We start from the raw sequence: 27341 nt of genomic DNA, 5'->3' as shown, positions 1-27341 counted from the left end.
AAGATGAAGTACTTTGGCCACATCATGAGAAGAAAGGAAAGCTTAGAGAAGACAATGATGCTGAGGAAAAAGGAAGGAAAAAGGAAGAGGGGCCGACCAAGGGCAAGATGAATGGATGGTATCTTTTTTAAAAAATATATCTTTATTGAAATTTTCCTTGTTACATGTTTAAAAGATAGGAGAAAGAGAGAAATAAAAAAGGTATAGCGAGTAAAAAGAGGTATAGAAGAGAGATTGGGAGAAAGATGGGAAGGGACGGGAGTGGGGAGAAGGGAGAGGAATATAAGATGTGATAGAAAATAGAGTGTGGGGTTTTTTAAAAATCATGAACATGAAGATTGAGGAATTCCCCTTCGTTCGGTCTGACTTCCAGGTGATGTTGAAGAGGATTCCTTTCCCCTCTTTCCTTCATATCTAATCCTTCTTCTTGTTTTCATCCTATTCCTTCTTGGCAGTGTTTCTCTCTTTCTTCCTATCCCTTCCATCCGAAGTATTCGCTTATTAATGTCCAGTCCATTTCTTTTTCTGCAAATCCTTTACCTTTTTGTACTAAAAAGCTTAATCTGTCCATATTCCTTATGTCTATGAGGTTGGCTTCCCATTCTTCTATGTCCGGCGTCTCCTTCTTTCTTCATTTTTTGGCAAAGCAAATTCTTGCTGCAGTCGTGGCTAAGAATAAAAGCTTGTCTGTATTTTGGTTGATTTTTTCATCTGTGAGACCTAACAGAAAGATTTCTGATTTCAATGGGATATTTATCTTCAATATTTTCTGTATTTTTTTTCTGTATTTTTGTCCAGTAGGTTTTGGCTTTGCTGCAATGCCACCACATGTGGTAGTATGATCCTTCTATTTCACCACATTTCCAACACTTTGTGTTAAAATTCTTATAGTATGTTCCTAATTTCTTTGGCGTCATGTGCCATCTGTAGAACATTTTCAGCCAGTTTTTCTTCGAATTATATGCCTTTATGTATTTCATGCAAGGAAGGCTCCAGCAATACATGGAGCGAGAGTTGCCAGATGTTCAAGCTGGGTTTAGAAAAGGCAGAGGAACGAGAGACCAGATTGCCAATATCCGCTGGATAATGGAGAAAGGCAGGGAGTTTCAGAAAAACATCTACTTCTGCTTCATTGACTATTCTAAAGCCTTTGACTGTGTGGATCATAATAAATTGTGGCAAGTTCTTGGTGGGATGGGCATACCAAGCCACCTTGTCTCTCTCCTGAGGAATCTGTACAAGGACCAAGTAGCAACAGTAAGAACTGACCACGGAACAACAGACTGGTTCAAGATTGGGAAAGGCGTACGGCAAGGCTGCATACTCTCACCCAACCTTTTTAACTTGTATGCAGAACACATCATGCGATGTGCGGGGCTGGATGAATGCAAAGCTGGGGTGAAAATTGCTGGAAGAAACATTAACAACCTCAGATATGCAGATGACACCACTCTGATGGCCGAAAGCGAGGAGGAGCTGAGGAGCCTTCTAATCAAGGTGAAAGAAGAAAGCGCAAAAGCCGGGTTGCAGCTAAACGTCAAAAAAACCAAGATTATGGCAACAAGAATGATTGACAACTGGAAAATAGAGGGAGAAACCGTGGAGGCCGTGACAGACTTTGTATTTCTAGGTGCAAAGATTACTGCAGATGCAGACTGTAGCCAGGAAATCAGAAGACGCTTACTTCTTGGGAGGAGAGCAATGTCCAGTCTTGATAAAATAGTGAAGAGTAGAGACATCAGACTGGCAACAAAGATCCGCCTAGTCAAAGCCATGGTATTCCCTGTAGTAACCTACGGATGTGAGAGCTGGACCTTAGGGAAGGCTGAGCGAAGGAAGATCGATGCTTTTGAGCTGTGGTGCTGGAGGAAAGTGCTGAGAGTGCCTTGGACTGCGAGAAGATCCAACCAGTCCATCCTCCAGGAAATAAAGCCCGACTGCTCACTGGAGGGAAAGATACTAGAGACAAAGTTGAAGTACTTTGGCCACATCATGAGGAGACAGGAAAGCCTAGAGAAGACAATTATGCTGGGGAAAGTGGAAGGCAAAAGGAAGAGGGGCCGACCAAGGGCAAGATGGATGGATGGCATCCTTGAAGTGACTGGACTGACCTTGAGGGAGCTGGGGGTGGTAACGGCCGACAGGGAGCTCTGGCGTAGGCTGGTCCATGAGGTCACGAAGAGTCGGAGACGACTGAACGAATGAACAACAACATGTATTTCATTTTCTTAGTCCATATTTTTTCCCATTCTGTTAATGAAATCGATCTCCCGGCGTTTCTTGCCCATCTTACCATCCCATCTTTAACTCTTTCTTCTTCTGTGCTCCAGCCGAGTAGTCTTTTGTATGTCACTGAGATCGTTTTTCTTTGTGTTTTAATTATTTTATCCCAGTTGTTCTCTTCCGTCATAAATCCTAGTTCTTTATCCTTATTATAGTACTCTTGAATCTGCCTGTATTGGAGCCATGTCATGTTTGTATAGACCTGTTTTATTTCCTGTTGTGATTTCAATGGATGGTATCTTTGAAGTGACTTGCTTGTCTCTGAAGGAGCTGGGAGAGGTGACGGCTGACAGGGAGCTCTGGCGTGGGCTGGTCCATGAGGTCACGAAGAGTCGGAAGCGACTGAACTAATGAACAACAACAACAACAAATTACTTGGAGAAGACAGTGATGCTGGGGAAAATGGAAGGAAAAAGGAAGAGGGACCGACCAAGGGCAAGTTGGATAGATGGTATCCTTGAAGTGACTGGCTCGACTTTGAAGGAGCTGCGGGTGGCCAGGGCCCCCAGGGAGCTCTGGCATGGGCTGGTCCATGAGGTCATGAAGAATAGGAAACGACTGAACGAATGAACAACAACAACAGTATTCCCATATGAGTGCCTTGACTCTGTAAATAGTACCTAACTGTAAGTTTATGGGGTGTCTTTTGACTCCATATTAACGTGGAAGTACATTCTTTCTTTGATTCAAAAAAATAAGATCAGATTGAATTTGTTGAAGACTGTATCTGGGAATAAATGGAAAGCAGATGAGAACAACAACAACACTACCATCTCCCCAAGGGACTCGGTGCGGCTTACATGAGGCCGAGCCCAAACACAACAATACAAGCAATAATAACAACGATACAGCAGTTAAAATAAAAACATAGACAGTAAAAATGCACATTATCAATAAGACAACACACAATTAAAACCATTGGAAGGCCAAATGTAAAGTTAAAATTACAAAGTGCTGGAGCATGGACGAAAGGTGATAGTAGTGTTTGTGGAAGGGCATACGAGCAGACCTAAAAATGTAAAGTGCTTTAGAGGACAAAGTGCTATGGGATCATTATTCCGGGAAAGCACACTGGAACAGCCATGTCTTCAAGCTCCTCCTAAAGACTGCGAAAGTTGGGGCCTGTCTGATGTCCTTAGGGAGTGAGTTCCAGAGTCGAGGGGCCAGCACCGAAAAGGTCCTTTCCCTCGTCCCCACCAACCGCGCCTGCGATGCTGGTAGGATCGAGAGCAGGGCCTCTCCAGATGATCGAAGAGATCGTGTGGGTTCGTATACAGAGATGCGGTCACACAGGTAGGCGGGTCCCAAACCATTCAGGGCTTTGTAGGTAAGAACCTGCACCTTAAATTGGGTCTGGAAAATGAATGGCAACCAGTGGAGCTCCTTGAACAGGAGGGTTGACCGCTCCCTGTAAGGAGCTCCAGTTAACAACCTGGCTGCCGCCCGTTGGATCATCTGAAATTTCCGGGCCGTTTTCAAGGGCAGCCCCACATAGAGTGCATTGCAGTAATCCAGTCTAGAGGTGACTAAGGCGTGGACCACCTTGGCCAGATAGAATGGAGCCTTGCAGGACCCCACAGGTCAAAGGCCAGGGGTCCGAGCAGGCGTCTCCCAGCTTCACCATCTGGGATCGACCCTCCAGGAAGGACCGGAGCCACGACAAAGCCAAACCTCCAAGGCCTATCCCGGAGAGTCGTCCCAGAAGGATATCATGATCGATGGTATCGAAAGTCGTTGAGATGTCCAAGAGAACCAATAGGGTCACACTCCCCCTGTCCAGCTCCCTGCGGAGATCATCCACCAAGGCGACCAAAGCCGTCTCTGTACCATGGCCAGGTCTGAAGCTGGACTGTGACTGATCCAGAATCCCAACCCCTTGGCACTATGAACCCAAACACCGATGGATCTGGACCAAACTTGGCACACATACCTGATATGCTGAAATTTCATCACTGGGAGAGTTTGGGGAAAACTGACCTTCCTTTGTCAGAGTTGTAGTTCACCCACAACCAGAGAAATTGTGACCTCCACTGATGATGGACCTGGTCCAAACTTGGCACACTGAACCCCCATGACTAACTCTACCTACTGGAGGGGTTTGATGGGACTGACTCACCATAGTGGGAGTTGCAGTTTACCCTACAGTCAGAGAGCACACTGAACCCCACCAATGATGAATCTAGAGCAAATTTGCCCAACATAACAAACTTTAAGTACTGACGGAGTTTCTCGGGGTTAACCTGGCATGATGTGAGTTGTAGTTCACCCACAACCTTATACATTTTGTACAATTAAAAATGACTTTTTCAAATAAACCAGCCAACATTGGTTACTCAAGTGAGTTATGGAATAAAATAAATTCAAGAAGCCCGTATAGTCACCCATATGTCACAGAGAATACAGTATGAGCCTTCTTGAATAAAATGTATTAGTTTTATTCTCCATATTGTTTGAGTATAACAATTATTGGGGAAATATAAGTTTTCTAGTGTTGCTGCTTCTAAGGAACCTCCCCCGGCTCCTTTTGGTTACAGATGCCCCCCTTGTTGGACATGTACCTACATCACCAGGACTTCCAGTGAAGTACTTTTGGTTAGAAGAACTTGCATTATGAATATATTCATTGTCACAGGGATTTTTGTTGTGCTGTTTACACAAATTGTTCTTGGGATTCTACAGACAGTAGTGTAAGTGTTTCTTGATGTGTTCCTAGCAAAGGGAATTAGCAAAGGATTTGGATTATCCAATCTCAGTATTTACAGAACTGATGACTATTTCATTAGCAGTGAAGTGAGCTCAAGCTGCTCATCATGTAGTGACTTTTCCAGAACTTTTATCTGGGCTGCTGGCTATTCAAGCCAGTGTGGTGACCAGTAGGAATGCTTTTATTAATTAAATCTGAGCAATTAATACAGAGACTTTATTTTCAGCTATATTGGATACCTAGTCACATAAGCTTACGGGAAATGTCTAGACCCATTTCAGAGTGGTTTCAGGCCTGGTTATGGGACAGAGACACCTTGGTAGTTGACTTACACAGTGGGTTAAATCGCTAGCTGTAGAAAATCTGCTGATCGGACAGTTAGCAGTTTGAAGCTGTGAGTCGTGGTGAGTTCCTGGCTGTCAGCCCTAGCTTTGGCTTACCTAGCAGTTTGAAAGCATATAATGTGAGTAGATCAATAGGTACCACCTCGGCCGGGGGGGGGGGGGGGGTAAAAGGGTGCCCCATGCAGACATGCTGGCAGCACAATCAGAGGAGTCTATGGACAACAAGTTCCTCAGCATGGAAAACTGGAACACCTCCTCATGGGCAGAGTTGAGCATCACCTCCAGATGCCGGAAATGGAAGGGAAGACCTTTATCTCTGTCTGTGTATTGTATGTTGTTGTTTCACTGTGTAAAAAGGCATTGAATGCTTGCCTTATATATGTAAAACTGCAATCCTCTCTGAGTCCCTCTGGAGAGATAAAATGGAATATAAATAAAGTGTATTAATGAACATCGAAACCTGAAATGTTTAGGGAAGGTGGTCAATGGGTTCACCTTTGGCTCTGCTGACTGTGAAATGGAAGCTCTTCCAACCCATACACACAAACATGCACACAGCCTTGCAAATATTTCAAGCTATTCTGACTGAAGAACATCTTTAAGTAAGGTATGCATATTGATTGCATAGTGTCTTTCCCCCGGCACAATACTATTGATGAAAAAATAGCACTTCAGAAACTCAGTTCTTGCCAAAACTAACATCCATATTAGTGTTCCACTATTAGATTGGACCTGCGACTGTAGCTTTTCATAATGCTTGGTGCTTAGAGTCAGCCCAGGAGATTATATGAAAGTAGGTTAGCCAGAACTTATCAACTCTGGCTCTATCTTTCTCCTGTGCAGACAGGGAGAAAGATGGAGAGCTCATCAGGGTTGACAGTAGCTACACATCCCTGTTGTTCTCTCAGAAAACCTTGTAATTAGTCAGAGCTTGGAAAGGTTAACAAAACTAACACATTTGTACAAGTAATCATTTAAGATTTTCATAAGGTTGCTAATCATAATGTTAATACAGCTATTGTTTTATCATTAACAAATCTATTACTATTTTCATGTGCTTTTCAAAAGTATATATATTTAAATGGAGAAAATGGCTACCTCCTACACAATTCTAAAAACTAATATTTGGAAAATCTATATATATATATATATATATATATATATATAAAATGTAATGTTCGTTTGTGGGATGTACATAATTCAAAAACCACTGGACTAAATAACACCAAATTTGGCCACAAGACACCTACTAACCCAAGGAGTGACCATCACTAAAAAAAAAAATGGTGAAAAAAAATCTTTAAAATCCAAAAGAGATTTAAAAAATGACACAGCACATGCATGCAAACGACTTCCCTGGCCTTGCCCATTCCTGCGTGAGGACACAGCAAGCGCAAGAGGAACCGCCAACCATCCACCCTCTTCTGGGCAGAGCAGGAGCTAGGAATGGACAGTACAATGGTGGGTCCGGTGAAGGGCGGGGAGCCTCATCCATCGCCAGTGAAGGAAGGAAAGAAGGAGGGATGGAAGGAGAGAAGGAAAGAAGGAGAGAAAGAGGGAGAGAAGGTAAGAAGGAAAGAGAAGGAAGAATGGAAGCAAAGAGCGAAGGAGGGAAGGAATAGAGAAGGAAGAAAGGAAAGAAAAAAGGGAAAGAAAAGGGGAAGGGAAGAAAGACGAAGAGAAAGAAGGAAGGAGAGAAGGAAAGAAAAAAGGGAAGGAAGAAAGGAAAGAGGGAGGGAGGGAGGGCAGAAGGAAGGAAGGAAGGAGAGAAAGAAAGAAAGAAAGAAAGAAAGAAAGCAAAAGGGAGGAAAGGTTGGCCACAGCAACGCATGGCAGGTACAGCTAGTATCAAATAATTTTGTTATCCAGAATTCTGGGTCCATTCCCAGCATGCCAGCTCCAATGGTTCCCAATCAAGATGAGGGCAGAATTATAGGTTGCTTTTATTATACATCTAAGGAATCCCACTGGAGCATTACAACGCACCCAAATACCTGGGAGTCACTCTGGACCGTGCTCTGACCTACAAGAAGCACTGCCTGAATATCAAGCAAAAGGTGGGTGCTAGAAACAATATCATACGAAAGCTGACTGGCACAACCTGGGGATCACAACCAGACACAGTGAAGACATCTGCCCTTGCTCTATGCTACTGTGCTGCTGAGTATGCATGCCCAGTGTGGAACACATCTCACCATGCTAAAACAGTGGATGTGGCTCTTAATGAGACATGCCGCATTATCACGGGGTGTCTGCACCCTACACCACTGGAGAAACTACACTGTCTAGCCGGTATTGCACCATCTGACATCCGCCGAGAAGTAGCAGCCAATAATGAAAGGACCAAGACAGTGACATCTCCAGCTCATCCCTTGTTTGGGTATCAGCCAGCACATCAACGACTTAAATCAAGAAATAGTTTTCTAAAATCTACAGAGACACTCACTGGAACCCCCCAGCAAGCAAGAGTCCAAAAGTGGCAGGCTCAAACCCAGAATCTCAATCAATGGCTGATACCAAATGAGAGACTCCCCCCTGGGCACACAGAAAACTGGGCAACTTGGAAGGCACTGAACAGACTGCGCTCTGGCACCACGAGATGCAGAGCCAATCTTAAGAAATGGGGCTACAAAGTGGAATCCATGACATGCGAGTGTGGAGAAGAGCAAACCACTGACCACCTGCTGCAACGCAACCTGAGCCCTGCCACATGCACAATGGAAGACCTTCTTGAGGCAACACCAGAGGCACTTCAAGTGGCCAGATACTGGTCAAAAGACATTTAATCAACTACCAAGCTTGCAAACTTTGTGTTTTGTCTGTCTGTCTGTCTGTTTGTTTGTTTGCTTTGTTAAAAATGTAATACAAATGTCTGGTTGCTCCTGACACGATAAATAAATTGCATATCTTCCGTTATTAGAGAAGGATGTCGGGAAAGGGTCCCAGGTCTGACATGCCTTCTGTACTCAGACATTCATATTTTATAGACATTACTTTGTTCTGGTACAAACTTACAATTAGTTTTCTCATTGGTTCTATGTACATTCATTGTTGTCATGTTTTACAGCTGTGATTTGTGTATTGTGTGTGGTAGGAATTTTAATAAAGATTTATTGGAGGAAACCTGAATCTGTTCCCACTGGCAGGGAAATGTGTGTTGACTGAGGACAATGGTGAAAATAGTCACTATCAGGCAGGCCCGTAGCCAGGATTTTGATTTTGGGGGGGGGGGGGGGGGCTGAGTCTGAGTGAAAGAGGGTCTATTCTAGCAAACCTTTTGTATCGTTACCCCAATACCCCCATGCATATGAGATATATTGAGCATGGTGATCAGATCATGATATGAATAAACATAACAGTTTAAATAATGTACCAGTAAGGCCTTTTTGCGGACCACGATGAGAATTTTGGCTACATGTCTGCTATCAGGGTGGAATGGCTCTAGGGTGATGGGATTTCCTCAGTCCCCCTGATGGGGAAAATAAGAGAGTGTCATGATGAAATATGATATATGGTGTTGATGGAATTGTATGAAAGATGTATAAATGGTGCCTAATTGGGCTGAAGACACATTCTGAAAATAATTACACTCAGGAATTGTAATTAAAGCCTACTAATGAGAACTGAAATGGCTGACATGCCATAGTGAACTGTGATAAGAACTGTGACAGTGATAAGAAAAGTGTTTACATCTGTTTATCAGAGACAATGGCTCTTTACGTCAAGGAAATGTTTACAAGATTCCTTACATTAAGACAGAAGTCAACACAAGACTGCTTATGTTTATCAACACCAATTACAAAGAGTCAACATCTGCCAGGAAACTGAGATGGAATCAACATGTTTCAGGCTAGAAAAACATCTATCATTCATTTACAAATTTGAAATAACATCAGTGAAATATTACTATATTAGAGACCTTATACAATCCAAACATTGTGATAGAAAGCGGCGCTGTTCGCCCGCCATGCTCTAAGGGAGAGATGGTATATGGGGAGTGCAATGCAATGGAAAGCAGAATTCTGTACACTTGGCCTCCTTTTCTCAAAGGAAGAGAAAAGAGTGTGATTTTGGAGTTTTGGGTTTTGTGAAGGGAGCCAGGTTCTGCTATATGGCAAACAGGGATCTGATCCTTGGCATTGTGCTTAGGGCAAGGATGCGTTTTAGTGTTTTGAAGTTTAGGAGTTATGGAAATATGCATTGGCAGGCTGCAAGGAAGCAGGGTCTGGCCTAAGAGATGTTCTTGATGACAGAAGAAGAATGGTGATGTATGAATGAGGATGGATGGATGTTTAAGTGTAAGTGAATGCCCAGAAAAAATGTAATTCACCTTTGTTTGTTAGCCTATGTAACTGTAGGTTGTTTGTGAATCCAATGCTGTTACATAGAATCTGTGGACTCTTCCACACAGCCCTATATCCTAGAATATCAAGGCAAAAAAATCCCACAATCTCTGCTTTGAACTGGATTATCTGAGGGCCCTTCCACACAGCCATATATCACAGAATATCTAGGCAGAAAATCCCACAATATCTGCTTTGAACTGGGTTATCTGAATCCACACTCAGATAATGTGGGATTTTCTGCCTTGATATTCTAGGATATAGGGCTGTTTGGAAGGGCCCTGAATGTCTAAATGTTGTTCTGTAAATAGTTCTGATACTCTTTCTCTTAATGGAAAATTATAATAAAAAGAACTTATACTTTAAAGTTATTGAAAAGTTATTCATAACAAGAGTTGGGCTGCACTGACAGGCTTTCAGATCGCTTTTGGTGAGATTGATTATGTCCCTGCATGGTAGTATATATTTTAGCAGAAGCTGTCATTTTTCCAACTTGTCACTTTTTCAGGTTACAAAAAAAAAGTGAGGAAGATGTAAAACACATATCAAGAACATTTTGCTTATTCTTGTGAGTGGCATCCACTATGATGTCACTTCTGGCCTTTTTGAATTTCTGGTGGTAAAATGATGGTGGCTGGCTCCTACTGAAGCACCCCTTTCTTTATGAAGCCTAATACCATTGCCCACCCCAAAGCTGAAGACATGGGGACCCATCCCAGCCCATTATCAGCAGACACACCACATTCCTTTTTTATTGCACCCCTCTCATGGGCAGATCAATAAATGGACTGAGGCTTGATGTGCTCCAATGACAGTTTATCAAATTTCCTGCCATTACAAACCACCAACCAGTGATGATGTCAGATGGAGTCCTCAACTACTCAGGATGCGGATCCTAGCTGAACTTTCTGGAATTACCAGAAAGTTAGTAAAAATAAATTCCAGTCTACAAATGGAAACCTATGGCGTGTTAGGCATACATTTCACTGCCTGTAGACATTTCTGTTGAGTGTGGAAGGTCTCTATTCCATTCAAATTTGTGGTAGAACAGTTGCTTGTGTGGAACCGTTGTGTGTAGTTGCACATGGCACACAATACATATTCTGCAATGTAAATGCCGATGTAAATGTGCACTTAATTACACACTTGATTACAAAACATTACAATTCTTTTATGAAACTGTGGGTGTGACTGCCCCGTTTAAGGCTACCGGGGGGGGGGTGCATTTGGGCCCTGGGGGGTGGGGCTAAGAGGAAACTGGATGTAGCTTGCAGGCGCTTTTCCATGGCCACCCTTGCCTTAAGGGGACAATATATTCTTGATCTTCATTTGTGTTTGAGGAAAAGCTAGCTTTAGAGAGGGAGAGAATGTAAATCAATAGATCAAACCTATGATCCATTCTGACAGATCTCATCTCGCTTAATGCACTAATCTAGTCTGACATTGCTGGGAGGAGGGAAGAGGAGGAGAAACAAATTACTAGCTTGCCATCTGTCTCTTTTGCTTCGTGAACACAGATATGATTTGATTTCCAGGATATCTTTACAGATGAAGAGAAAGGGAGGAATGTTTCTGATTAGACTTCGGCAACCGAAATCCACGCTAGACCCATTCAAGTAAAAAAGGATGACAGGAGCATTGGAGAACAGTGACAGAAACTGAATGTCTTCTCAGGCTGTGGAAGGACGAAAGCAGAAGGGAGTAGGAAAGGGGCCTCTTTTCATAGCACATACCTTTTAATATAAATTGGTGTGTGAAAACACACTATGGGGAGCTGGAAGGATGCTCTTGCACATGATTTGTAGAAGCATCACCTCTCTCATTCTGCAGTATGTTAACCAACAACAGAGAAATGTATGTGTTGCTTTAAGAGACCACTGCTGGGAGAAGGAGATAAAATTCAAGGTAGGCTTCAGAAAGTTGACTAATGGCTTCAGCAGCTGTTGATAATGAATAATGGATAACGTCCACCAATGAGCAAAGCAAGTGCGTGAGAGGAAAATTGCTTTGCTGGACAGAATGATTTGCCTACCCCAAGTGGCAGATTTTGGGCATCAAAATTAGTTATAGTGCTTGCTACTGCCAAGAATGGGGAGATATGTTTTCTTGGATTCGCTATCATCATGTTTCAAAATAACTTTGGCAAGCATTGTGTACTATGGACCTCCACATTAAATGAGGGTAAGTATAAATCGTTGCACTGCCTTAGGCGGCAAAGGGCTTTGGCTGTTTTCATCCCACTGGGACATCCTGGGAACCAAGGCCCCAGAGATGCATGTTTGACACTTTCTAAGATCTAAAGCTAACTGCTTTGAATGATGGGGTCATATCATTCATTTCTTGAAGAAAATGAGCAGATAGTCTAGGCCTGGAAAACTTGAAAGAGGGAGGACAAAAGATGGGGAATGAGCACATCAACTTACTTGCCATGGGAAGAGGATGGAAGTCAAGTGAGGACAGCTGTGGAATCTAGTTGCATGGTGAATTCATTATGGGTTTTAATCCAAGGTTTAAAGAAGGCACTGAAGGTACTGAACCTATTTGGGTGGTGATAAGGTTCAGCAACTTGGATATTGTCTTTAAAATTTGGAATAAAACCCAGAATGGATTCACTACCCTACTAATGTATAAATATTTGAGAGGCTGTCACAAGGAAATGGGAGCAGGCTTGTTTTCTGCTACCCTTCCACACAGCCATATAACCCAGAATATCGAGGCAAAAAATCCCACATCATCTGAGTGTGGACTCAAATAACCCAGTTCAAAGCAGCTATTGTGGGATTTTCTGCCTTGATATTCTGGGTTATATGGCTGTATGGAAGGACTAAATGGAGTTGTGGGTTCAAATCTCAGGAAAGGGGCTTCCACCTGAACATGAGGGAGAACTTCCTGACTCTAAGAGCCCTTCCAGACAGGCCCTATATCCCTGGATTTGATTGCAGGATTTCTGCTTTAAACCGGATTATATGAGTTTGCACTGCCAGATAATCTGGGATAAACAGAAAACCTGGGATCAGATCCTGAGATATAGAACCTGTCTGGAAGGGCCCTAAGAAGAGCAGTTCAGCAGTGGAACTCTCTGCCACGGAGATTCCTTCTTTGGAGGCTTTTAAGCAGAGGCTGGGTGGCCATCTGTTGGGGGTGCTTTGATTGTGCTTTTCTTGTATGGCAGAATGGGGTTGGACTAAATGGCCTATGTGGCCTCTTCCCACTCTATTATTCTATGATGTACAGAATAAAAATAGAACTATGGATCCCTGTGCCGAGATGCTTACAAGGTAAAGCTCAACACAAAGAAAATGACAGATAGAACTGGGTACAATGGAGCTGCACATACAAAGGAGAGAAGCTGCATTCTAGAACAATATCTCAACCACAAGGAGGACCACAAATTCTGTCCTGTGTGGAAAGTGGGGAAAATACAGATTTTTGAATTGAAACTGTAAGTTGGTCTATTATCTCCGCATCCTCCAAATCACTGCAATTGACAGCAAAACCAAATGTGGATATACACAGTGAAAACTAAACAGCTTAGGTAAAGAGCAAAAGCAGGGGAAGTTTATCAAGGAGAACGAAGATTTCATTTGCAATTGCCTTTCTGCGCACTGAGACTTCACAAAGAACAGAAGGTCCCTGATAAGAGGCACATGCTCCTTGGTGATAAATAAAGCTAGTGTTACCACAGCCCTCTGTTTCATAGTGATAAGAGGAAATTAATGGTGAAGATTCATTTGGATCAGTTATAAACGTTTGTTTAGGTGTGGTGCTTGGTCTGCTAGGAAAATAGAAGGGCACGAGGTAGAACGTTGCCAGCTGCTATTTGGTAGCAAATGTGAGCTTCCCAGCTCCGAGTGGTTTCGGTGCGCAAAACACAAATTTGTGATGAAGGGCGTTTGAAAGAGAAACATAGCACGTAAGAGGGGAGCTGCTTCATCCCTTTCCCATTTGTTGTTTTCCCTCTTGTTTCCACACACTTACACCTACCTACCTTCTGTCACTGTAGATGAGGTTTCCTGGTGAAGTAGGGAAAAAAGAATTGGAGTGAAGAGAAGAGAGGAAAAATGATGCTAGGGAGATGGAGCATATGTCCTTCTCCTTCTCAAAGTCCCCCTGAAAGTGACCCCACCGCTTCTGCTTAGCATATCACAGGCGTTGGGCAAAGAACTCACTGCAAGTTTGCTGTGTAGTGGTGGCGGCTCCCATGTCAGTCTCCTGCAGCCCTCTCATTTGTTTCTGCTGCAATGGGACTGACAAGATGCCATAATATGTGTCCAAGGCCACAGAAACACCACCTCAGCCTTTTCTCAATCTGGTGCCCTCTAGACATTCTGGCCATTTGTTTTAGTTAATACAATATGAATGGGTTCCTTAGTAGACAAGTTTCCTGGATGTCATGATTATAAAAGAAAACGACCGATTGAGGGTGAGAAACCACGGATAGAAACTCTCTGTTACACTACAATAGTTACCATCATTGGGCATTAAAAAATAATCTACCGTTTTCACAGATGCTCAGGATTAAACGTAACTCCTCGACCCAACAGGATTTCACTCAGGAGATTGAGGTAACGAAACGACAGTTTAGAAACCGGGGTTATCCTGAACATATAATACAATCATCTTATCTAAAAGTAGCCAATATTCCCAGGTCTAAACTTCTAGAGAACAAGACTAGACCTAGAGTGGAAAGATTAATATGGCCACTTACTCTCACTAATATGTCCAGTTTAGCCATCAGAACAATTAAAAAATACTGGAACCTAATAAGGGACATCCCGGGCTGTGAAAGACCCCCATTAATAGCATATAAAAGAACCAAGAACATCGGGGATTTTTTGGTACATTCAGATTTAACACATAATGTTCGGACCATGAAATCAAATCTGATTGGCAATTATCGGTGCCACCATTGCTCAGTGTGTAACCAATTGGTGGAGAAAAAAAATTTTTACACACCAACACCCACCATTGAAAATTAAATTCTCCCATTTTGCTACATGCACAACTAAAGGAGTTATCTACATGATTATTTGTGAATGCAATCTGGTGTACGTTGGTCAAACTCGTCGAGAAGTGAAATCTAGGATTATAGAACACCGGAGCAAAATTAGAACTAATTCCAGAGACTCCATACTGTATAAACATTTTGATGATCTACGGCACAATCCTGAATCTTTTAAATACCACATATTAGAAGTAGTCACACAATCCAAACACATGGACTTTAACATTAAACTCCTACAAAGGGAAACATATTGGATCTTCAGATTACGGACGGAACACCCACACGGTCTTAATGAATACAATTCATACAGTTGCTATATATAACCTTGAGATTTTTTGTATTATCCCTTGTATACTACACATCCCTGGGGAGTACATTACTCACAACGCCATCTAGTGGTGACTTCCTCCACACCTATAACTTTAAATGAGCCTTTAATTAACTTCTCTGTCTCCTCTACATCTGATGTGCATTTTCCTCTTTAAATAGAGGAAACCCCCAGATCCTGTTCATACTCGCAATTAGAATCAAACTTAGAAGCAGAGTATCTTGTGAGTACCTATTTGGTGAAATATATTGGTAAAACATTGATTTTGATATATGTAACGTTTAAATGTTAATAGCCACAATTTGTTCCTTTTACCTAGATCCCATTGCAAAAAAACTTAAGTATCTCTTATGAGAACATATGTAAAAGACTGAACTTTGTAAGTATTTCTAAATGCATTCTATTTCATTATGTTCAACCTATACAATTGTAAAATGTATTTATGTATGTAAAATTACAGACCACCCGAAGAAGGCCTAAAGCAAAGGCCGAAACCGGTCGTGGGAGGCTGATTCATGAACATACAACGACATCACTAAAAGACTGTACAGAACTTATTTCATATTGCTTAATTTTGTGACTACTGTGAATTGAACAGTCTAAGTTTCACAATTTACCTATTTGTTGGACTTATTCATTATGTTATCTTTATAAGTGGATTATTGGTGTTTAACTCATTTGTTTTAGTTATCAGCTTCTAGAACAAAGAGCAACTGTGAACATTGGATGTCCAGGACAACAGTTATTAGCTCTATTCAACCCCTCCTTCAGTCTCTGGAGCTTTGCAAACCCAAGAGAGTTAACAGGACAAGGATAATAGGCATTTTGCATTGTTTTATTTACTGTTTTAAATTTTTGTTATATCTGTTATAATTGTTTTGTACATTGTGGCATCGAATTGTTGCCAGTGTAAGCCGCTCTGAGTCCCCTCTCAGGGGTTGAGAAGGGCGGGATATAAATGTTAGAAATAAATAAATAAATAAGAGATAGAATCAGATTAAGCTTGTGATGTTTTAGTTCAAGCTGATTGTCTGGCTGCACTTAGTAGATAGTTTGTGTATTTTTATGTATCTTGAGCCATGTGGTCTGCATGAACATACAGGTCCTATCTACACTGCCATTTAAAATCCAAATTATCTGCTTTGCACTGGATTATATGGCAGCATAGACTCATACAATCCAGTTCAAAGCGGATAATGTGGATTATATAGCAGGGTAGATCCAGCCATAGTCTAAGTCAGCGTTTCTCAACCTGGGAGTTGGGACCCCTGGAGGGGTCATGAGAGGGGGTTACAGGGGTTGCCAAAGACCATCAGAAAACACAGTATTTTCTGTTGGTCATGGGGGTTCTGTGTGGGAAGTTTGGCCCAATTCTGTCATTGGTGGAATTCAGAATGCTCTTTGATTGTAGGTGAACTATAAATTCCAGCAACTACGACCTACGGGAAAATTGGCTCAAGATGATGTACCAATGGTACATTACACCAAGCAAATTGGCAAGATGCTATAAAAACATCTTGGGAGCTTGCTGGAAATGTCAAGGAAAGAAGGGAACCTTTTTCCATCTATGGTGGACGTGTGATAAAGTTAAAAAATTCTGGAAAGAGATCCATGAAATAACAAACAAGATACTTGGCATGAGAAAAGAGATGAAAGCAGAATACTACCTTCTGGGTATACTGGACTCTGAACTTGATAAGAACAAAGATAAGCTCTTCTTTCATATGGCAATGGCGGCGAGAATGGTACTAGCCAGGAAATGGAAAAATAAAGAGATACCAACGGCGGAAGAATGGATGCTCAAACTTTTAGACATAATGAACATAGACGTACTAACACAGTGCATGAAAAACAAACAAATGATGGGTGTGAACAAGACGGACTGGTTCCAAGTTAAAAAAAAATTCAACATCAACCAGATATAGACACACGAAAGACAAGATAAGAAGACCATACTAATACTAACAATGCTTTAAGGGGTAAAATCAGTAATTAAAAGCACTAACTCTCCCCGCACCTAATTTCTAAACCCCTACACACCCTTTCCTTCACCCCTCCTTCCCCTCCCTTTCATCCCCCCTTTTTTTCTTCTCCCCTCCCCATACTTTCCACACTCCCTAAACCTACCCAACCCACCTCTTTTGGGATCTGCTATTTTTTAAAAATTATAAGCTGTATTGATGATTGACATCTCTCTGATGTATCCTTTATTTTAAAAATTTCAATAAGAAATTATATATTTAAAAAAATCCAGCAACTACAACTCCCAAATGTCAACGTCTATTTCCCCCAAACTCCACCAGTGTTCACATTTGGGCATATTGAGTATTCGTGCCAAGTTTGGTCCAGATCCATCATTGTTTGACTCCACAGTGCCCTCTGGATGTAGGTGAACTACAGCTTCAAAACTTCAGGTCAATGCCCTCCAAACCCTTCCAGTATTTTCTATAGGTCACGGGAGTTCTGTGTGCCAAGTTTGATTCAATTGCATCATTGGTGGAGTACAAAATGCTCTTTGATTGTAGGTGAACTATAAATCCCAGCAACTACAACTCCCAAATGACAAAATCAATCCCCCCAACCCCACCAGTATTCAGATTTGGGCGTATCGGGTATTTGTGCCAAATTTGGTCCAGTGAATGAAAATACATGTTGCATATCAGATATTTACATTACAATTCATAACAGTATCCAAATTACAGTTATGAAGTAGCAATTAAAATAATATTATCGTTGGGGGTTACCACAACATGAGGAACTGTATTAACGGGTTGTGGCATTAGGAAGGATGAGAACCACTGGTCTAAGTGGATGCTGAGATGAAGTGAAACACTTACTTGGTTGGGTCTACTAGCTCTACTAGCCTGCTTCTTGGCAGGGAGTTGGACTGGATGGCCCATGAGGTCTCTTCCAACTCTATGATTCTATGATTCTATATATCTGCTCACTCAGTCTTGAGTTCAATGAATTTAGCTAACAGAAGAAGGGTATCAGGATGTTTCATGAATGAGTTAAAGGGGGAGACTCAGAGTGCTGTGACACTTCTTCCAGCATAAGAGGCCTGAACATAGATGATGAGGTAGCTGCTGCAGTGACCACTAAAAGCTATGCTATGTCTTTGTGCTTGTTTCAGGGTGTGGCAAGCTATACATGCAGCAAGTTCAATTTAGTTGTCCTGCTGGAAGAGAAGTTCCAACAGTCTGAAATTTCATAGAATTATCGAAGCAAAGAGTTGGAAGAGACCACAAGGGCCATCCAGTCCAACATGCTGCCACCAAAAGACATCTAGGCTGTAAAAAAGAATTCACTGCATAATAGTCACACACCCCTCCCCCCCCCCAAGTAAAAAAGTATGACTATTATGCAATGAAATATGGTAAATAAATTAAAGTTACAGTCACTCTCCTGGGTCTTGGGATTTCAATCAACAGCTGCATCCCTCTCCCCTCTGCTCTGCAGTACCACCACTAAAATTGTGCACCAAATCCTGGACAGTTTTGATAGCAAGGAAGAGAGATTTAATCCTACCCTTATAGCCTGCAGGAGAGTAGAGAAGAAGATGCTGTCAAAAAAGGAAGTGTGTGTGGTAAGGATGATGATGACGACGACGACAACAACAACAAGAAAATGCTGGGAAGAAGGCAGGTAAGAGATGTTCCCTTTAGCTCCCCTCACTAGCATGTGACTCCTAAGATATAGCTCTACAGAAAAGCATACCATTTTACCTTTGGCACGAAGTTGTAGACCCATCCAACACAGCAGTGAAAACTCCTCTGTGCACACTTCAGAGTCACCACTACTATCAGACGCTTTTTGATATCATTGAGATTGTTGAAAATGTCAACCTTTTTCAAGCCTGCTCTAGTAATGTTTATCTATGATCTTGTTGTTTCCTGTTTCCTGTATGTATATTCTAGTGTGCAGTGTCCTTTACTCTATGGTTTCTGAGATGTTTTAAAAGGGGCTGCAGACCTCATGCTCATGCTCTTGTCTTCTCTCTCCTTTTGACTATGTGACCTGTTGATAGCTGTTTTGTTACAAGAGAGATGCCCTGGCTGGATGGCACAAGGAACCATCTCAAAGATGCTTGAAACTGGACTAATACGTTTTTGTACCTGTGTATGCTGAACACATGAAGGTTGTGTGAGTAAACCAAACATGTTATTTTTTAAATAAAAGTCTACTTCATTTTTGTCTCTTGAGTGTGTGATATAAAGCAAGTTGTTTTATGTGAGAGTATATATATTTTGGGCAACTGAAAATACTTCTAAAACTCCTGCTGTTTTTGTGCACTGGCATATCCCTGTTTCCCTAACAGATCCGAGATAACAGGTTATTCAGTCTAACAACAGGTTATTCAGTCTAACAACTATTGCCTAACATAATTATATCTGTTTGTATACCACGAGAGAAGATTCTACTCTAAAAGGTTTTTGGCTCTTCTCTGAAAGGTCATACTATTGATGCAGGCCAATGGGATTTTGGCCTGCATCAATAGGAGTATAGTGTCTAGATCTAGGGAAGTCATGCTACCCCTCTATTCTGCTTTGGTTAGACCACACCTGGAATATTGTGTCCAATTCTGGGCACCACAATTCAAGAGAGATATTGACAAGCTGGAATGTTTCCAGAGGAGGGTGACTAAAATGATAAAGGGTCTGGAGAACAAGCCCTATGAGGAGCGGCTTAAGGAGCTGGGCATGTTTAGCCTGAAGAAGAGAAGGCTGAGAGGAGATATGATAGCCATGTATAAATATGTGAGAGGAAGCCACAGGGAGGAGGGAGAAAGCTTGTTTTCTGCTTCCTTGCAGACTAGGACGCGGAACAATGGCTTCAAACTACAAGAGAGGAGATTCCATCTGAACATAAGGAAGAACTTCCTGAGTGTGAGAGCCGTTCAGCTGTGGAACTCTCTGCCCCGGAGTGTGGTGGAGGCTCCTTCTTTGGAAGCTTTTAAACAGAGGCTGGATGGTCATCTGTCAGGGGTGATTTGAATGCAATATTCCTGCTTCTTGGCAGGGGGTTGGACTGGATGGCCCATGAGGTCTCTTCCAACCCTATGATTCTATGATTCTGTGATTTTCTAAAAATATTATGATCTCCAAAAGGCATTTTCCAAAAGGTTATGAATGCCTTTTTCCAAAAGAGATTAGCACTGCAACTTAATTCAGGTATCAATTCTGTTATGAAGTGATAAAAAAACATGAAGAGTTACCTGATGGGTGCAGATTCGTCCCCCTTATCCAGCCAGTCTTGAGGTGGGATTATGTACATACACCAAAGCCCCCAGTTGTAGCCATGAGCTGCATTGGCATACTGCTGCACTTCAAAGGTGTTGTACTTAATGTTGTCTATTGCTGGGAGAATGATCCGTTTCCTGTCTTCTCTGATGCGCATCAGTGTTGGCTCCAGCCTATAGTAAAGTAAAGGTAAATAGTAAAGGAAGGGGTTTTTTAAAAAAAAAAATCACATAGACTAATCATCTTTCCATTTAAAATTAATTCTCCAAATGTACATACTTGGAAAACAGTGACAGAGAGACTATTTCTTTTATAGGGTCTTCCTGAGCTTTAGACTGGATGTTCATGGATATTCACTCATTTCAATTATTTTTAACTTACTGTATATACTCGAGTATAAGCCTAGTTTTTCAGCCCTTTTTTTAGGCTGAAAAAGTTCCCCTCGGCTTATACTCAAGGCAAGGTTATTTATTATTTTACTCTGTTATTATTATTATTATTATTATTATTATTATTATTATTATTACTTTGTTTTAATTATTATTATTATTATTATTATTACATTTATTATTTTACTTTGCATTTACCACCTTCAGCTTAATCTTGAGTCAATCTGTTTTCCCAGTTTATCATGGTAAAATTAGGTGCCTCGGCTTATATTCAGGTTGGCTTACACTCAAGTATATACAGTAATTGAGATTTCCTCAGGCACATACTGTAATTTAACTATATGGTTGGTCAGAAGTGGATTGAAACTTCTTTCTCTTAGATCCCAAAACTAAGCTAGTTTTGTCTAATCTTCTGTCATCGTTTAGAGTTGAATGGATTTTCCTGAGTTCACACTCTTTTCAAAGGTTTATTCTAGTTTTATTTGTGGGATTTCTAAAACAGATCTGGCAGACATGGATGCAAACATGCTATTTCATGCATTCTTTTATAACAGAGGTGGGGAGGCTGTGGCTTGCATGCTATAAGTGGCACAGAGGTTTTTTTTTTTTTTTGTGGTGTTCCAAGATTCTCCAGCATAATTTTTCAAAAGAAAAATTGAGACTTGTGCATCTGGAAGCCCCTAGGGTACAATTCTTGAAATAAAAAGTGTGTTTCTTGTATGTTTGCTTCATTTCATGATCTTTAAACCACTATTTTTCAACCTGGGGTTGGGACCCCTGGGGGGTGTTGTGTTGCGAGGGGGTGTCAGAAGGGTTGCTAAAGACCATCAGAAAATACAGTATTTTCTGTTGGTCATGGGGGTTCTGTGTGGAAAGTTTGCCCCAATTCTGTCATTGGTGGGGTTAAGAATGCTCTTTGATTGAAGGTGAATTATAAATTCCAGAAACTACAACTCCCAAATGTCAAGGTATATTCTCCCCAAACTCCACCAGTGTTAACATTTTTTAAAATTGCTTTTATTAAGGTTTTCTAGTGACTGTACATCAGTAGGATGTTAATCATTGACATCCAGTATGTCAATGAATATCCAGTATATCACCAGTGTTAGCATTTGAGCATATTTGTGCCAAATTTGGTCCAGGTCCATCATTGTTTGAGTCGACAGTGCACTCTGGATGTAGGTGAACTACAACTCCCAAACTCAAGGTCAATGCCCACCAAACCCATTCCAGTATTTTCTGTTGGTCATGGGAGTTATGTGTGCCAAGTTTGATTCAATTCAATTGTTGGTGAAGTTCAGAATGCTCTTTGATAGTAGGTGAACTATAAATCCCAGCAACTACAACTCCCAAATGACAAAATCAATCCCATCCCCAACCCCACCAGTATTCAAATTGGAGAGTATCAGTTATTTGTGCCAAATTTGATCCAGTGAATGAAAATACATCCTGCATATCAGATATTTACATTACAATTCATAACAGTAGCAAAATTACAGTTCTGAAGTAGCATCGAAAATAATGTTATGGTTGTGGGTTACCACAATACAAAGAACTGTATTAAGGGTTCGTGACATTAGAAAGTTTGAGAACCACTGCTTTAAACTGAAAAGGGGAAATGGCCTCCAGTTATCTCCTGTTTAATTGGAAACCAGAGATGCTTCTCGCAATGGTTCAGAATATATAGAACAGTGGTTACCAACCTGTGGTCTGTGGATCACCAGTGGTCTGCAAGAATGAAAATATGGTTCATAGCCTTACCATTACTACACCATTGCAACGAGAGCAACTGGTCTCGTGAAACCCTCTTACAGTGCTGAGGCAACAGGGATGTTGCAAGGGGAGATGCTGACTACCCACCAAAGACACGACAACAAGCCTCCTGACTGCTGCTTCTCCTCCTCCTTGGCCCTGAGTGGAGCCGTTCCCTGTGGCGCATGGAAGAAGGGACACCTTGTTGTCTTCATATTTAGGCCTGTTCCTGGGGTTATTTGGGGTGCTGATTCAGAAAATTCCATTGGATAGACCACATCAGCTCTAGATTATTAAATATGGTTTTCTGTGGGAGAGCAGATGGTGACTACTAGATGGCATATGTTCTGTATCAGAAATAGAGCTGATGTAGTCTATCCAATGCAGTTTTCTTAATCAGCACCTCAAATAACCAAACCAAATCTAAAGTTGACCCAAAACCCATCCGTAACCCTTTTGGTACTAATGCTGGAGAGTGATCCCTGGTCAAAGTGGTCCCTGCTCAAGTGGTCCCTGGTCAAAAATAGGTTAGAACCATAGATCTAGAAAGAAGCAATGGACAAGGAGTAAGCAGAATTGAATAATACAGAAGTGCACCAGAAATCACAGAACACCTTGCTTGGACAGGCTTCAATAGGAAAAAGAAAGCCTCTTCCACTCTTGCCTGTTCGAAATAGAATGCAACTTGAAGCCCTGGACCTGCTCTGTCCAACCCTGTGAAATATATGAGGTCACCATAAGCAGACAGGTGGCTTGAAAGCACATACACACACAATAAAAGCACTGACAGCCTCAGCACCACCTTGTTGTGTTTGATAGAATGCTTATTAAAGCAAGCAGGGCTGTGCTTCCATCCTTAAATGTAGTGATGAAATAGGTCCCTTTCTGGAGACATCAGAGTTATGTGTGCATGGCACATTTCTTAGTATATACTCATTGAACTATTTTAAATGCACTGTATGTCGGTCTTCAATGGAAAGATGTTTAGAAGCTTCACCTGAAACAAAATGAAATGGTCAGACTGCTGACCTGGGCAAGATATCTATATCTATACATCTATATCTATATCTATATCTATATGTATATCTATACATTGAAGAAAACAAATCCCACCACCTGTTTTCATGCCATATCTGTTTGCTGTCTGTCATAGAGTCTTACCAGCCAATGTTGAACTCAACGTGAGCATCAAAAAACCCAACAACTGGAGACGTTGCAGCTTTCCAACCTTGGATTCTGGCGCGAATCAGCCCTTCCCGTTTGTTATTGCGAACTATTTTCACCAGACCTGGGTATCTTTTCTGGACGTACTGGTCCAAATTGAATTTCAATTCAACTGTAAAAAGCACAGAGAGCAAAGAATTTGGTTAGAATTAAACACATCTATGGAATGATGGTCTGAAAGTGAGAAATTTAATCATACTCAGCAAATGACTTAATAGTTAGCACCTCCCCCTTCCCAGGATTAAATATTATTTGTGAGGATGGGGGAAATCCCATATCTAGTATAATTAAGTATCCCAAAAGTAAATTGGGTGGGACACTGGAACTCTATAAATCAGGCACCCTCAAACTGCAACCCTCCAGCTGTTTGGGCCTCCAACTTCCAGAAGCATTAGCCAACTAGTTATATTGTTAGGAATTCTGGGAGTTAGAGGTCAAAACAGCTGGAGGGCTACAATTTGAGGATGCCTGCTAGGTAAAGGTAAAGGTAAGGTAAAGGTTTTCCCCTGGCATTAAGTCCAGTTGTGTCTGACTCTGGGGATTGGTGCTCATCTCCATTTCTCAGCTGACGAGCCAGCGTTGCCTGTAGACATCTACAAGGTCATGTGGCCAGCATGACTGCATGGTGTGCTGTTACCTTCCCGCCTATTGATCTACTCACATTTGTATGTTTTTGAACTGCTAGGTTGGCAGAAGCTGGGGCTAACAGAGGGAGCTCATGCCGCTCCTCAGATTCGAACCTGCGACCTTTCGGTCAGCAAGTTCAGCAGCTCAGCGCTTTAACCTACTGCGCCACTGGGGGCTCCTATAATTTGAGGATGCCTGCTGTAAATGAATTAATACCTGAGCTCAGACATTAATCGTAATGGAAACTGTAGTCAAGTTATGAAGAAACTAGACAAGATCATGAAGTGACAAAATACATCATTAATTCTAAAGTTAGGAATTCCAATTTCTATGTGTGGTTGTGAAAGCTGGACAATGAAGACAATTGATAGCAAGAACATCAGCTCATTAAATAATGTGGTGCTAGATAAGAGCTCTATGGTTTCCTTGGACTACTAAAAAAAGGGTCCTATAGCACATCAAGACTGATTTTTTCCTTAAAAGCCAAGTTGATTAAACTGAGGCTGTTGGACCGGCCATATCATCAGAAGACATGAATTACCAGATATGACAATAATGCTTGGTAAGTATGAAAAGAAGACAGGATGAAAAGAGGAAGAGCCCATTCCAGGTGGATAGACTCAGCCAAGGAACTCATGGACCTGAATCTGTAAGACCTGAGCATGTTTAGATATTTAAAAGGCTGTCACAAGGAAGAGGGGGCAGGCTTGTTTTCTGCTGCCCTGGAGACTGGGACTCAGTGGAGCAATGGGTCCAGCTTACAGGAAAGGAGATTCCACCTGAACATTAGGAAGAACTTCCTGACTGTAAAAAGAGCTGTTCAAAATTGGAACTCTCCGCCTCGGAATCTGGTGGAAGCTCCTTCTTTGTAGGCTTTTAAACACGAGCTGGATGGTCATATGCTTTGATAGTGCTTTTTCCCATCATGGCAGAAAGGGATTGGACTGGAGGCCCTTGTGATCTCTTGCAACTATGATTCTATATGGAATCAGTTCTCAAGTATTATGCTATCAACAATCCAACTAATTTCCTGAGGGAAATAAAATTTATTCACAATATCACATAGAACACCATATTAGCCATTATGGATATGGGGTCACTGTACACCAATATCCCACACCTCGGCAGACTACAAGCCATCAAGAATACCATCCTAGCAGATCTAGCTATCCAAACCCTGTCACTTTGTACTTCCTCATAAGTACCTTCCTTTTGGGAATAATACGTAGCAGTCACTACTGCCATTGGCACCTGCATGGCACAACAGCATGCAAACTCTTCATGGCTGACCTGGAACAATGATTCCTCGGCACATGTACCCAAAAATCCTTCCTCTACCTACAATTTCTTGATGACATCTTGATGATATCTTTACAATCTGGACATGTGGGAATCAATCATTTGAAATTTGCTCCACTGGATTTCAACAACATCCACTCTACCATTAACCCGAGCCTGGAACAATTCAAGCAACAAACTCACTTCCTTGACCCCATTGTACAATGGCACAATGGACTTCTAGGCACCATGGTTGAAAACTCTGGTTACCACAAATACTAACACCCCACCCAGGCCCATAGCCAGGATTTTGATTCGGGGGGGGGGGGGGGGGCTGAGTTTGATTCGGGGGGGGGGGGGGGCTGAGTCTGAGTGAAAGAGGGTCTCCTAGCAAACCTTTTGTATCGTTACCCCAATACCCCCATGCATATGAGATATATTGAACATGGTGATCAGGTCATGATATGAATAAACATAATAGTCTAAATAATGTACCAGTAAGGCCTTTTCGCAGACCACCATGAGAATTTCGGGGTGGGGGGTGGGTGGGTGGGGTGAAGCCATCGGTTTCTAGTGTTTACAGCCAAGCCATCAGACACAACCACATCTGCTCAGACCCACAAGACAGGAACACAAAACTCTTGGATTTACAACAAGCATTTATCAAACTCTTGGATTTACAACAAGCATTTCTCAGTTGTATTTTGTGTTCTTTTTTTCTTTCTGATCACTATTTTGCTCCCCTGGTGGTGCAGTGGGTTAAACTGCTGAGCTGCTGAACTTGCTGACCAAAAGATCAGCAGTTCAAATCCGGAGAGCAGCATGAACTCCCGCTGTTATTCCCAGCTTCTGCCAACCTAGCAGTTTGAAAGCATGCAAGAGTGACTAGATCAATAGGTACCACTTCTGCGGGAAGGTAATGGTGCTCCATGCAGTCATGCCAGCCACATGACCTAGGAGGCGTCTATGGACAACGTCGGCTCTTCGGCATAGAAATGGAGATGAACACCAACCCCCCAGAGTCAGACACGGATAGAATTAATGTCAAGGGAAAACCTTTACCTTTACTAATATCTTGCTATTATTAGTGAATGGTATGAATGTAAAGCATGGGAAAAGAATATATATTTTAATTTTGGCATTTTCTTGTATTAGTAAATGTTCTGATAAAAAAAAATAACTGATATGTCTGGCTGAATAATATGTGTCTTTCTTTCCTTTAGGATATAAAGTTCTTTGTGCATCAACAATGTATGTAGGAGATGAAGTATTTTACATCCCTCATTATTCCGTCTCTTTTTGCCTAGCAAAACTATTTAATCCATTATGCAATTAGTATCACCTCCAATAATAAGTCCTTCTTTATCTTCAATTTCTTAAAGATAGCTTACTTTTGTTGCATGCATAGTATGATCCAAAAGTTATATTTTCCACCATTATTTTTCAATTACAAAAACAATTCTTGATCTTTCAGATCTATTATTTCTATATTGAAAATTTTAGAAATTAGTAAGATTGTCCCCTACACTGCCCACACCATGATGGTCTTGAGGCTATATGATTGGTCTTTGAAAAAGTCCATTGTGGAATACATAAGTAAGTAAGTAAGTAAGTAAGTAAAGTTTAATACGGTCGATGACCAGATCACAACATGGGGACCCAGTCCCGTACATTCACATCAAACCCAAGGGGTTATACACTTCAAATTTCAACAAATTTTAAAATCTAAACTAAAGACCAATACAAGTAGTTATTAAAACCTAACTTAACCCACAAGATCATCCAACGCAGTCTAAAGAGAGGTAGTGGGAATGGCACCGGGGA

The 27341-nt window shown here is 41.5% G+C and overlaps 1 protein-coding gene and 1 long non-coding RNA gene across 3 annotated transcripts in view; one reads left to right on the top strand and one right to left on the bottom strand.

Moving 5' to 3' along the window:
* Positions 1 to 27341, bottom strand: part of GALNT9 (polypeptide N-acetylgalactosaminyltransferase 9) — a 72600-nt gene that overhangs the window by 18030 nt on the left and 27229 nt on the right. For both annotated transcript variants that reach the window (XR_009631984.2, XM_060785666.2), the window contains exons 4-5: positions 23550 to 23724; positions 20223 to 20420 (exon numbers count right to left, since the gene is read on the bottom strand). Coding sequence is in view for 1 of the 2 variants with exons in the window: in XM_060785666.2 (XP_060641649.1) it covers positions 20223 to 20420; positions 23550 to 23724 (373 nt within the window). In the remaining variant the exon portion in view is untranslated. The remainder of the gene's footprint in view (positions 1 to 20222; positions 20421 to 23549; positions 23725 to 27341) is intronic.
* LOC137094810 (uncharacterized) lies at positions 15278 to 15623 on the top strand. Its single transcript, XR_010908724.1, has 2 exons — positions 15278 to 15386; positions 15468 to 15623. It is a non-coding gene; the product is annotated as an uncharacterized lncRNA (long non-coding RNA).

This window comes from Anolis sagrei, chromosome X (genome assembly GCF_037176765.1).
Source record: "Anolis sagrei isolate rAnoSag1 chromosome X, rAnoSag1.mat, whole genome shotgun sequence".
NCBI classification, from domain to species: Eukaryota; Metazoa; Chordata; class Lepidosauria; order Squamata; family Dactyloidae; genus Anolis; species Anolis sagrei.
This window is presented reverse-complemented; position numbering and strand designations above follow the sequence as displayed.